The sequence below is a fragment of the Jaculus jaculus genome, chromosome 9 (assembly GCF_020740685.1).
Source record: "Jaculus jaculus isolate mJacJac1 chromosome 9, mJacJac1.mat.Y.cur, whole genome shotgun sequence".
Taxonomy (NCBI): domain Eukaryota; kingdom Metazoa; phylum Chordata; class Mammalia; order Rodentia; family Dipodidae; genus Jaculus; species Jaculus jaculus.
Genome location: NC_059110.1, coordinates 88,634,291 through 88,647,072, shown reverse-complemented (window position 1 = coordinate 88,647,072; position 12,782 = coordinate 88,634,291). Strand labels below are relative to the sequence as shown.

The 12,782-nt window shown below is 50.9% G+C and overlaps 1 protein-coding gene across 2 annotated transcripts in view; it reads right to left on the bottom strand.

The window, feature by feature from the left end:
- The window catches only part of Rab11fip4 (RAB11 family interacting protein 4), a 129,437-nt gene that overhangs the window by 83,910 nt on the left and 32,745 nt on the right, over nucleotides 1-12,782 (bottom strand). For both annotated transcript variants that reach the window (XM_012950167.2, XM_045158045.1), the window contains 2 exons: nucleotides 7,270-7,357; nucleotides 5,304-5,392 (listed from right to left, as the gene is read on the bottom strand). In XM_012950167.2, coding sequence (XP_012805621.2) covers nucleotides 5,304-5,392; nucleotides 7,270-7,357 — 177 coding nt within the window. Of the gene's footprint in view, nucleotides 1-5,303; nucleotides 5,393-7,269; nucleotides 7,358-12,782 lie in introns of those variants that run through there.

Sequence of the window (12,782 nt, the reverse complement as noted above, 5' to 3'; positions counted from 1 at the left end):
GTGGGTGTCTCCTTCCTTCCTTCCTTTCTTCTTTATTTAAAAGATTTTATTTATTTTTGTTTATTTTTATTTATTTATTTGAAAGTGATAGACACAGAGAGAAAGAGGCAGACAGAGAGAGAAAGAATAGGCATGCCAGGGCATCCAGCCACTGCAAATGAACTCCAGATGCATGTGCCCCCTTCTGCATCTAGCTAATGTGGGTCCTGGGGAATCAACCCTCGAACTGGGGTCCTTAGGCTTCACAGGCAAGCACTAAGCTGCTAAGCCATCTCTCCAGCCCAATATTTTATTTTTATTTATTTATTAGAGACACATAGAGAAAGAATAGGTGTACCAGGGCCTCTAGCCACTGCAAACAAACTCCAGATGCATGTGCCACCATGTGCATCTGGCTTACATGGGACCTGGAGAATCAAACCTAGGTCTGTAGCTTTCACAGGCAAGCACCTTAACTGCTAAGCCATTTCTCCATCCCTGTGTGTGTGTTTAAGGTACAGTCTCACTCTAGCCCAGGGTGACTTGGAATTCACTATATAGTCTCAGGGTAGCATTGAACTCATGGCAATCCACCTACCTCTGCCTCCCTAGTGCTGGGATTAAAGGTGTGCACCACCGTGCTGGGCTGCTGTCCTTGTTTTTTGACAGGTCCTTGCCTGATTCCAACCTGCAGCCAGGGCTGATAGCCACTGGTTTAATTATGTGGTTTCTGAGAACTATCATCTCTCCTGTGGGGTTGTGTGTGCGTGATGTATTTTCCCAGTGGTATCTGTGTCAGACATTCACTTCCTCAATGATAAGGGAACTGGCAGGTTGGGATAGCTGGTTCACAGGAAAAAGAGAGACCTGAGTTTGCACAGGCTGTGAAAGACTGCATACAGAACTAAGAGTGCAAAGCTAGATATGTAATCAGTTCATGAAACAACATCTGCCTCTGCTCTGCTCAGAAACGATGGGATCTAAACAGCCACTCCTTACGATGTCATGAAGCCCTGTCATGGTGAGTCAAAGTCATAAAGACGCCTGTGCACCTGAGCACCTAGGTTGGGCAGCAGGTGGCCCACACAGCTGTCCTGGGGTGGGGTCCTTCTGACTAGCTCAGCCAGGCTTTCCGGGGGAGGGCTGGTTAGGGCAAGACGCGGAGGCTGGAGAGAGCTCTGGACAGCACAGAGGGGAAACAAGCAGAAGAGACGTTCACATCTGACTGCTTCAATTTGGCCACCTTGGGCTCCATCAGAATTCACTCCCCAAAGATACAAATCAAGGCTCTTTTTTTTTTTTTTTTTTTAATGACAGAGAGGAGAGAGTGAGAATTGGTGCGCCGGGCCTCCAGCCACTGCTATTGAACTCCAGATGTGTGTGCCACCTTTGTGCATGTATGACCTTGTGCATGTGTTACCTTGTGCATCTGGCTTATGTGGGATCTGGGGAGTTGAACATGGGCCCTTAGGCTTCACAGGCAAGCACCTTAACTGCTAAATTATCTCTCCAGCCCTTATGGCTCTTTTTATTTTCCAAAAGCTCTGAGCCTCAGGATAAAGGAAGCCCCCGACCCATATTTGGGGAAGGTTGAAACATGGAAAATAAGACAGGAGCCATACAAAAGTGGAAAGCAGTGAGGAAGGCTCTCTTGATCTAGGAGACACCCTCCCATTGCACGCCATACAAGCACCCCCACCTCCACAGCTCAGTAGAGTCGCAGTAGTTTGTCAGAAAAAGTATTTTTAGAACTGAAAAGTGCCTATGTCATACGCAGTTTTAGAAATGTGGCTTTCAGATTGATGAAATGAAGCAACTGGGGGGCTTGGGTCTGTGGACTGTAAGTTCCCTCAGGCCGGTTCTAGAACGAAGCCCACTGCAGAGCTGTAAGACCTGTTCTGACAAGACAGGGTTTCTTCTTCTCTGAGGTTCAGGTCCCCCTAAACCCCATTTATTTTGCCACAAGTATTTGCATTTTGAGGGTGCTGCTTAACCACAAAAAGATGTGGGTTTCAGCCAGTCAGGGGAGGGGAGGGATGAGAGTACTGGAGGAGGACAAGCAAAGCTGGATCCCTGTGTCCCACTAGAGATGACACCAACTCCACGGACTAACATCAGACACACGAACTAAAAATACAACAGAGCTGGGCACAGTGGCGCACGAGTAATCCCAGCACTCAGGCAGGAGGAGTGCAAGGCTCAGGTGAGCCCAGCTTACATGGTGAGGCCCTGCCTCAAAAATCACAAGTCAAGGGCTGGAGAGATGGCCTGGCGGTTAAGTGCTTGCCTGTGAAGCCTAAGGACCCCAGTTTGAGGCTCGATTCCCCAGGACCCACATTAGCCAGATGCACAAGGGGCGCATGCATCTGGAGTTCATTTGCAGTGGCTGGAGGCCCTGGCACGCCCATTCTCTCTCTCTCTCTATCTGCCTCTTTGTCACTCTCAAATAAATAAATAAAAATGAACAAAAATTTTTTTTAAAAAGCTCAATATTTTTATAATCCATAGAGTGGTTCTAACTTTAGCCTCTCAAATTTAAAGGCTTGAGAACTCAGCAACACCAGCACCCCAGGGCGGTAAGAACTTAAGAGTCCTGACAGGATTCCTAAAGAGGAACTTGGCGGGTGTACTTAGAACATTTCATATGTTGCATCCTTTCAATAAATAGTTTCCACTTATCGGAATTTACCTCAGAAGTTGGGATTTTTTTTTTTTTCTCTATAAAAAGCACGCCTTTAATCCCAGCACTTGGGAGGCAGAGGTAGGAGGATCGCTGTGAGTTTCAGGCTACCCTGAGACTACATAGTGAATTTTAGGTCAGCCTGAACTAAAGTGAGACTCTACCTAGGAAAAAAAAAAAAAAAAAGGCACCACCATACCCAGTTTATGGCCTGGTACTTTCTTAATGGAGCCTGTCAATCGGCCTGCATGGGAAATGACCAAGCACCTAGAATATCACAGTGCTGACGGCCGGGCTTTACCTCACTCCTGCCGAGACCACGTCCTCTAACTAGCATCCTCTTGCCTTTCATGCCTTGTGGGTCCATGTTTCACCAACCCATCCTCACTGAATGGACTTGGGGCTGCACAAAAGAGAGGCCAGTGGACTTCAGAGCACGCTAGGATGCAAAGAGGATCCAGGGACTTTTCCTGAGCCATCAGCCTGAGGACACGAACCTTGGATCCCTTCAAAGCACCGTCTGGCCTGACCCACATTCTCTGGGACACACACTCAATAGCCTGCTTGTCAGCAGGGATGCCAAGTCCCTAGCAAAGTTATCCCTGGCAGGCACCACAGGCTCTGAGGACACAGGCAGGGCTATGTCCTGTGAGTTTAGGAGCTGGTGCCCCAAAGGCACCCCACATACTCAGGGCTTGTCTGGGGCAAAGACCCTGCGTGGTACCTAGCACCAGGGCCTGGGAGAGGGGTGGACGCAAATGCCTTCCTATCAGCCAACAGGAAAGCACTTCACTGTCTCAAGTGGAGATGTAGGAGGCCTTACCCACAGCATGAAGGGAGGGGAAGAGCTCATTTCCCTCCACTGGGACTCTGGGCAACACTCCCTCTGCCACCTGAGTCTCCCAGGTCCCTCCTCAGATTTGCATTTGCTGGAGACACCAGAAAACTCCCAGGAACCTGAGTCTGGCTGGCTTCTCAGCTTGGTCTCAGGCTGACCTCTAGGGGACAGCTGGTACACAGCAGGAAGTCAAGGGCCCAACCCATAATTTTAGGATCTGCCCCAGGCTGGGTCCCCCTCTAAAGAGCTCCAGTTTTGTGCCGGCTGTTCCGGGGGATTCACACTGCCCAGATGACTGGATTTCACTGTCTCCCTTTCCCCACTCATGACACTCAGGAGCCCACATGAAGAACAGTCCCTCAAGCTGGCCCTGCTGAGCAGAATAGACAAGGCTGCCACCATCTCCACCCATACTGTTCTGCCACCAGTGGGACTCTGGTCAACAGGGCCACTCAGACCTGAGTAGAGGACAGAAAGACTTGCCTGAGAGAGGCTTAAACACACCTCCACAGTCAGGCAGCCAGGGGGCAGCAGGGAAGCTGGGATTGCTAGGATCACCAGCACTCTCTTTCTGCCTCCCCAGAACCTCTGGGTTTTGGAGGAAAAACATGTTCCTTTCAGAGACTTCCCTCTGGAGGCCAACTCCTCCATCCCCACTTCTCGACTCTGCTCCATGCGCCATCTTTTGTGGCAGTGGACGGCGATAACACAGGTGCCACAAAAGCAGCTGGAGCCCATGGGAGCACACCTCTGTTCCTGAGCGTCCCTGGGGTAACTCCAGCCTCAGCCCCACTCTGCCCACTAGCTCTCTGGTACAGGTTCCATTTCGACATACTTTTAAGTGAGAACTCTAATCTCAGTGCCAGGCCAGGACAGGACGTGGGGGGCAGGAGGCGATCATAGACCACAGCTTTGTCATCTCATGTCACCCTCACTGCATACTCGACGCTGGCACAGTAAGCCCTGCTTCCCAGCTGAGGAAACTGAGGCTCTGAAGGCCCAAGAGGAACTTCCTGTAATTACATACTCTCAGTGGCGAATGTGGGATAAAGACCCTTAGCCTATTCACTCTGAGTCCTGTTCAGTAATCCTCAAGAGACTCCTGGGGTGATCAGTAGTTACCCCATGCTGGGGAATCCTCTTTCCTGGTTCTGCTGGCCTCAAACACATATTCACCCTCATGCACTGGGCCCATCAAGGCAGGCCTGGAGCCCTCACCACAGGCCTTGCACTTGCGTAGAGCTCAGTTACCTTGGTCCATTCACAAGGACTCCCATGCTGAATGGAACACTCTAAGGACCAGCTATCTGACTCCTACTTTGGCCCCACACCTGCTGTGGCTTTGGTCTCTGCCACTATCAAACTGTTAAAATTGCAGGAAGCCACTGGTTTGGACCTATACTAGGTCAGGCAGACAAGCCAAAGTGGAGTTGCTTATGTCCCAGCAGGCTGAAAGCAAGCTGTTTTATGTGGTCCTCCCAGGAATCAGGAGAGAGAGAGAGAGATGACAGACACTCCCATATGGCCAGCAGAACAGACATCTTTTCTGACTAAGCTGGGGCTAGGGAGATGGTTCCGTGGAAAGAGTGCTTTCTGGGTATGAAGAACCCACATAACAGCTGGACACAGTCGTGTGTGACTGTGATCCCATGCTCCTTTGGTAAGATGAGAGGTGGAGGCAGAAGAAATCCCCAGACGCTCAGAGAGAGAGAGGGCCTGGTCCTCTCAGAGGCCCCAAGGTGGAGCTGGGGTGAGAAGAGCAAGAAGGGTAGCTAAGCACAAGGGCTCCGAGGCCAGGCCTCTTACCTGCTCCATGCAGTTGGGGATCTCTGGAGCACAAGGCGGGGTCCCTGCATGCTCCACGGACAGCACATCCTTGAGCAGCTCCTCGCACCCTGCACACAGACAGCAGACAGCCAGTGAGGGCTCAGGGTTTCAGTCAGTATGACTGCTTTACTCCTAGCAGGTTCTAGAAGGAAGGGCTGGAGGAGACAGGAGGCCTATGTCACCAGGCTGTGTGGGACTAGGTCAGGCTACTGCAGAGGGGATCGGGCCCTTGATGAGACTTTCTTCCATTGGGACTAACCCCAATGGGGCACAGAGGAGACATCTGCAAAGCAAGACAGCAGGCTGGGGCACGCGGGAGCACCGGGGCGCTGGAGGAAGGCAGCTCCTATGTCCTCTAGACACAGGAGCTCCGCACACATGCCCCACGCAGCTGAGCAAATCTGAGTCCAGGACAGGACTGCGCCACACCAGCTGCACAGGTGGCCTGCCTGCCCAGTTATAGTGGACAATGTTCCCAGCATGCTACAGCCACAGTCTCAGCTGGCCCACGGACTCAAACAAGTCCCTTTAGAAAACTTTAGTGTGAGGCTTGTGAGCTGCCCCCTGCCTAGCCCCCAGCTCACTTCCCCTCGCCTTCACTTTACTGCAGTAATTCCCGCATCCTTCCCACCTTCCAGAAGGTGGAGGAAGCCACAAGAAAAGGCCTCATCCAGAAGTGGCCATGCAGACAGGAGAACCTGGCTTCCTTTACAGATGGGGAAGTATCTATATTTTCTCTTGGCAGCTAGGAGAGTCTTAACAAGTCCACTTTGCTGGGGTGCTCAGCAACTTTCTCAGAACAAAGAGCACAGTGGTTAGAATGGTTAGATTCTAATTTCTGTGGGTTACTTTAAAAAAGAAAGACCTTTGACACTGTCCTTCTGTCATGAACCAACTGATGCACTCATAACCGCTCAGTGGTTATCAATCCCTCCTCATGAGACCACTGTGGCCCTGCGCCCATCAACGTTGTGCCATGAAGGACAGAGCACAAAAAGAACAAGACGGGGGCTGGAGCAGTGGCTCAGTGGTTAAGGCAGTTGCTTGCAAAGCCTACCAACCCAAGTTTGATTCCCCAGTACCCATGTAATGCCAGATGCACAAAGTGGTACATGCATCTGGAGTTCATTTGCAGCTGCTAGAGGCCCTGGTGCACCCATTCTCTTTCTCTGTCTATCTTTTCTCTCTCTCTCTTTCTGTTTGCAAATTTTATATTTATACACACACTTACAACAGAAGGAGGACAATTTTGAAAGAGGAGTGTCCTAAGAGGAAGGTGTAGAGGAAGGGGGCAACAAAGGATAATGGGATAAGAACACAGTCAACTTACTATATGTTAATATATTAAAGTTCCCAATAATAAGAACAATTAAAATGACCTTTTAATTTGGTAAAAAGAAAGAGGGATTTCACATTGCCCCCTTAAAGGGAGGGAGGAATGAAAGGAAGGAATTAGGAGGGGTTAGTGGGAAGGACAGTTAACAGAGAAGGAACAATAAACAGGGCAGGCAGCTCTGCCAGCGGGGCCTAGCACTGCATTGACTCACCGTTTTTTTCCTGGTGACCAACCCGGGGCTTTGCATTTGCTAGGCAGGCAGGTATCTACCAAGGGGCAAGTCCCCAAGGACTTGAATTGGATTTAAAGCTGGAAGTCTAGTTTGTGTCCCGGAGAACGCTTTGGGAGTGCAGCCATCCCAGAGGGACAGAGAGGAAAAGGGCAGAGAAAAGCTGAGAGGAGCTGTTCTTCCTTGGGGAAGGGCAGAAAGGACATTCCTCAGATCCAGGTATTTCTGACTTTGGGGGTGAGATGCTGTGGCAGAGGTTCAGAAAGCCCCACAGCCCACACACTGACTACTTTCCTCTGAGGTCTCCAGGGACAGAGGCCACTTTGGGACCCCCAGAGCAGCTGCCTCCCAGCTGTAGTGGACCCGCCAGGGGGCCTCACCTTTCATGGCGAACACTCCACGGCAAAAGTCCTTGAAGTTGATTCTCCCCAGGTCGTTGGGATCCAAATATTTTACAAGTTTTTCCACCTGTGAGAAGGAGAGAGGGCAAGTGTGAGGCACCCAAGGATAACCTGAGGGCCCAGGGCAGCAGTGTAGGGAGGTGGGAAGAAAGCCGTCTTGCCAACTTAGCCAGAAGGGCACCCGCATCCCCAACCTAGTCCTTTTCTCTTGGGTCACTTTATTCCTTCAGGACAAGACTCAAGGGAGGAAAAGCCAAACCTTCCTCACAAAGTAGGGTTTGGTCCTGCCCAGCTTCTCTGGACCCTGTCCCGAAGGCTGCACACTGACAGCAACACGCTGCTACTGCGTTGTTCACTTGTTTTTGAGATCTGGCTATGTGGCCCAGGCTCGCCTGGGACTCTTGACTCTCCTATCTCAACCTCCCGAATGCTGGGATTACAAGATGTACACCACTACTCCTGGCTAAGAACTATCACTAAAAATTATTTATTTACACGTGTGAGTGTATGGGCATATACGCATCTTTTGACACTGTAATTGAACCAGACACATGGCACTTAAAAAGATTTTTTATTATTTATTTGCAAGTAGGGAGGGAGGGAGGGAGGGAGAGAGAGATAAGCACACTAGGCCCCCACCACTGTAACTGACCTCCAGACGCGTGCCCCTCTACATACCGGCTTTGCGTGGGTACCAGACAGGTAAGCACCCTTAACCGCTGAACAATCTCCCAGACCCTGTAAGCTACTTCTGGCATCTAGCTTTATGTGGGTGCTGAGGAACTGAACCCTGGGCTGGTAGGCTTTGCAAACAAGCATCTTTAATCACTGACCCAATCTCCCAACCTCCAGAACTAATTTTTTAAACTACTTTTATTTGAGAGAGAGAACAGGTATGGGTACACCAGAGCCTCCTACCACTTCAAATAAACAACAGACACCTGTGCCATTTTGTGGTTTACATGGATAATAGAGGGTCTTCAGGCTTTGCAAGCAAGTGGCTTTAACCACTCATTCATCTCCCCAGTCCTAGAGCTCGTTTCTTTTAAGTAGATTCATTTCCTCCCTAAAATTCTGCATCTGAATTTCAGCTTTTTGGTATTTCTTCTTGAAGTTTGCTTTAAAATCAGCCTATAGCTTATAGCAGCCCCTCCATATTTCCTCACTCACCAAGTGGTCACTGTCCCTCCTACGTGCCTGACACTCGGCACAGACTGATGGTGGCAGCCATTGGTCCCACTGGCTAGTTGCACATGGTCATGTGGACACGTACATGCACAGTCACACATACAGACACGCATACTCACAGTCCTGACACCTTCCCCCAGTAATTACCATCACTATCTATAGTAGAGCAGGGCTAGGATAATCCCTTTATAGAATTCTCTTTGGCTGGGTTGCAGATGATAGATGTGACAGAACTCTGAGAGTGCAAACCCAGCATGTAGAAAAGGGATTTTAGTCACAGCTGTGATTGTTAACACCATTACAGGCAGGCCTGTCCTCCCTCCCATTCTGACTGCCCAGACCTACCCCCCTTCCAACTGTGACTGCCCAGACCTGCCCCCCTTCCCACTGTGACTGCCCAGACCTGCCCTCCCTCCCATTGTGACTGCCCAGACCTGCCCTCCCTCCCATTCCGACTGCCCAGACCTGCCCTCCCTCCCTTTCCGACTGCCCAGACCTGCCCCCCTTCCCACTGTGACTGCCCAGACCTGCCCTCCCTCCCATTCCGACTGCCCAGACCTGCCCTCCCTCCCATTCCGACTGCCCAGACCTGCCCTCCCTCCCATTCTGACTGCACAAACCTGCCCTCCCTTCCATTCTGACTGATGCAGCCCAGACAGCTTCCTCTGTTCATAGGCTGTTTTTCCTACATATCCATAGGTCACTTTTCCAGCATGGCAGTTAGAGCAGGTATCTGAAGCCCTGGTCAGTGCTGTAGCCCAGCATCTAAGAGCTGACCCAATGGGCTTCAGAGGTAAGCAACAACAGGACCCTTACTACAAACCCTCTCCACCTCTTCACACGGAGGCTCGGCATTTGTAACTCTATTCTAGCTGGCCTTGCTTTTCCACTCTGCTGTGAGTCTGAGGGTAAGAGATAGCTGAAGGACTCCACCATATCTTCTATGAGATGCCCCTGAACCTGGCACCTTATGAGCCATCCCTGGGCTCCAGGCATCCATGACTGACCGAGTGGGATCCTATGGCAGAGCTTCAGATACTCCTGCACTGTTCCCAACAGCGCCAGCTGTGGAAGCCCAGCCCCCTTCCCCTCAGATTCTCTGGGTGGGGAATAGCCTACACAATTTCAGGTAAAAGGGAAGGAGAATTTTTGCTAGCTCACACCCAGCCAAGAGCATTCTTAGCCTTGGAGCTGTCGCAACCCACCTCCCCAAACCCACCATAGAAGCCTCTGACACTGTTAGGCAATGACTTAGCTTCTGAGAATAGCAATGTCCAGGTGCCACCTGCAGGGCTGTGGGGGAGTTCACCCACAGCCCCAGCTGGCCACCCGCCCTCTTCCTCCTGCCATCTCCTCCCTGTCATTACAGGGAGCTTATGAATGCAGGCAGCATCCCGCAGAGCCCCGGCCTCCAGGCCCTCACCCTAGGTCTCTCTCTAACGTCAAGGGTTATTCCTCGATTATCTCTGGTACAAATCAATGTTGCAGTCTGCCCCAGAGTGTTGAATGAATGAGGAAGAACCCAGTCTCAAATGCAGAGACAGCAGGGTGCTGTCATCCATGGGTTAGGAGCCTGTAACACCTAAGTCCATAACTCCCAGGGCTTGGAGACCACCGGGCCAGGTTGCCCATCCTGGCACCAAGGAAAGCCAGGTCAGAGCAGGTAAGAGCTGCGGTCTGCCTGATGACAGGCAGATGGACAGGGTCACAATGGCCACTGCAGTGTTTACCAAATTGTGGCCCAGGCTGCAGTAGGGGTCACAACTGCTGAGTCCTCCCTTCTCTACAGCCATGGGTCTCTTTAGAGGGGCAGTCCTCAAGTAATGGCATGTACACTAAAGAACAACCCTGAAGGAAAGAGGATCATGGAAAAATTCTTAAAATAGTAGGGCGTGGTGGTGCATGCCTCTAATCCCAGAATTCAGGAAGCTGAAGTAGGAGGGTCGCTGTGAGTTTGAGGCCAGCCAGAGACTAATTCCAGGTCAGCCTGGGCTACAGCAAGACCCTACCTCGAACTCCCCCCCCCCACAAAAAAAATCCTTAGAACAGACACTGGTTAGTATCCAAAGACCATAACAAGTGCAGTGGCTTTTTGTTTTGCTCGTGTGTGTATACACATGTGTATGCACATTTGCATGTTTATGTGTAAGTGTATGTGTATGCATGTGCATGTGGAGGCCAGAGGACAGCCTACAGTGCTGGCTTCACTCTCTTTTTGAGACAGGCTATTCTCAGGAGGCATGTCATGGGCCTGGGTCTCATCATTAAGTTAGACTAGCTAGCCAGGGCACTGTAGCCATCCCCCTGCCTCAGCCCCCTCAGTGCTAGGGTTACAGGCGTTGGCCAGCATTTACATGAGGGTATTGGGGATCCAGGTCAGACCCTTCTGCTTGCAAGGCAAGTGCTCTATCCACGGAGCCTCTGCACTGGTGGGTTATTTTTGTTGTTGTTTCGAGGTAGGGTCTCACTCTAGCCCAGGCTGACCTGGAATTCACTATGTAGTCTCAGGGTGGCCTCGAACTCACGGCAATCCTCCTACCTCTGCCTCCCGAGTGCTGGGATTAAAGGCGTGTGCCACCACTCCCAGCCTGCAATGGTGTTTTTTATTTTTTTAAATAGGCCATAGCAGCATTATGCAGAGGGGCGAGTACTCCTTGCTAGGTCCAGAAGGACTGACCAGGAGCCATGCATGTGTGGTGCCAAGTTGCACACAGTATCATTCCATCACAACCATCTAATCAGTAGCTACCATCACAGTCCCCATACTGCAGTTGAGGAGATCTAGGTTCAGAGGAATTAAGACATTTACACAAGTTACACTCAGTGGTAGCTAGTGAACCAGAGTGTGAGCCAATGCTCTCTATGGCCTTCCTGGCCCCGCTAGGTGGGTGGCCTCACCTGGGCCAGAGGGCAGGCTCTCCCAGCCTGTCTACATGAAGTACTGGTTCCACTCCCATGTATCAAAACAGCTCTGGGCTGGGGGTGTTCATCACAGCCATATGTAAGGGCCAGGCTTCTGTTTCCAACACACAAAAAAATAAGCCTTGGGATTTGTGATTTTGATACTGGTAACTTTCTTCCATGCTCTGGGATGTGTTCTGACGACCAGGCAGGAAGCCAACCAGGAAGGGCAGGCTGTTCACGGCTGCCCAGGGAGCGCGCAGATAAACACCACTGGCCATCAGCGTGTGCAGGGCTGCTGCCAGTCCTGGGGGCTCCCTGGCTCCCCAGCGGGGCTTGGCAGGGATGACAGGAACTGCTGAAGAGCACACAGCTGGGCCACAGAGCTTGCGGCCACAGGAACTGGTAGTTTTGCTGGCAGTGAAATATTGATCTTTCTTTTTAGAATGGCTCAATTACCAGGCTTCCCCTTCTATTTCTGCTGCTTTTCTCCATTCAGTCCCCAGGGACACATCTCTAAAGGGGACCAGAGGATGCTGCAAGCAACACAGCCGTTCTCTGACTGATTACAGGCAGATCCGCGCTCTGCTCACTGGCCTCCCACGTCCCCCTCATGCCAGATCTTCCAGCCAGACTGCACTGAGCTTTCTGCTTCCTGTGGGCTTGGCTGCCTTCTCGACAGGGAGATAAGCGGCTCTCAGCAGCGGAGGAGCTGAATGAGTATCAGTCGTTCCTATTAGTAATCAAAGCAAATGTTGTCAGACCCTGTTCTTAGCACTCCATAGACTGATTTACTTGAGCCTCACAAGCCCCTAGCAATGGATATGATTATTATTCCCATTTTACAGGAAATACTCAGCAAGGCTCACACTTTCAGTGTTAAGGTCACAAAGCTAGCAGGGTCAGGGGAGATGGCTCAGTCAGTAAAGTGCTCGCCAGCTATGTGCGATCACCTGGCACCTGTAAGGCTTTTGGCAAGCGCACGAACCTGATCCTCTGTGAGTGAGATGGGTTCAGGAAGATCAAGCCAAAGCATGCCAAGCAGCTGGAGCCAGAATGAAAATGGGTTCTTGATCTGGTGTTGCTTGTGGGAAAAATTAAGTACCCCTAACTGTGGAGGGAAGGAGAGAGAAAAAATGGGAATGCCAGGGCCTCCAGACACTGCAAATGAATTACAAATGCATGCGCCACTTTGTGCATCTGGCTTTATGTGGGTACTGAAGAACTGAATCAGGGTTGTTAGGCTTTGCAGGCAAATGCCTTAACTGCTGAGCCATCCTTCCAGCCCCATGTTTGAGATTTTACATGGGTACTAGAGAATTGAACCCAGGTCTTTAGGTTTTGCAGGGAAGCACCTTAACTGATGAGCCATCTCTCCAGCCCAAAGAGGAGGAAAGTATTAT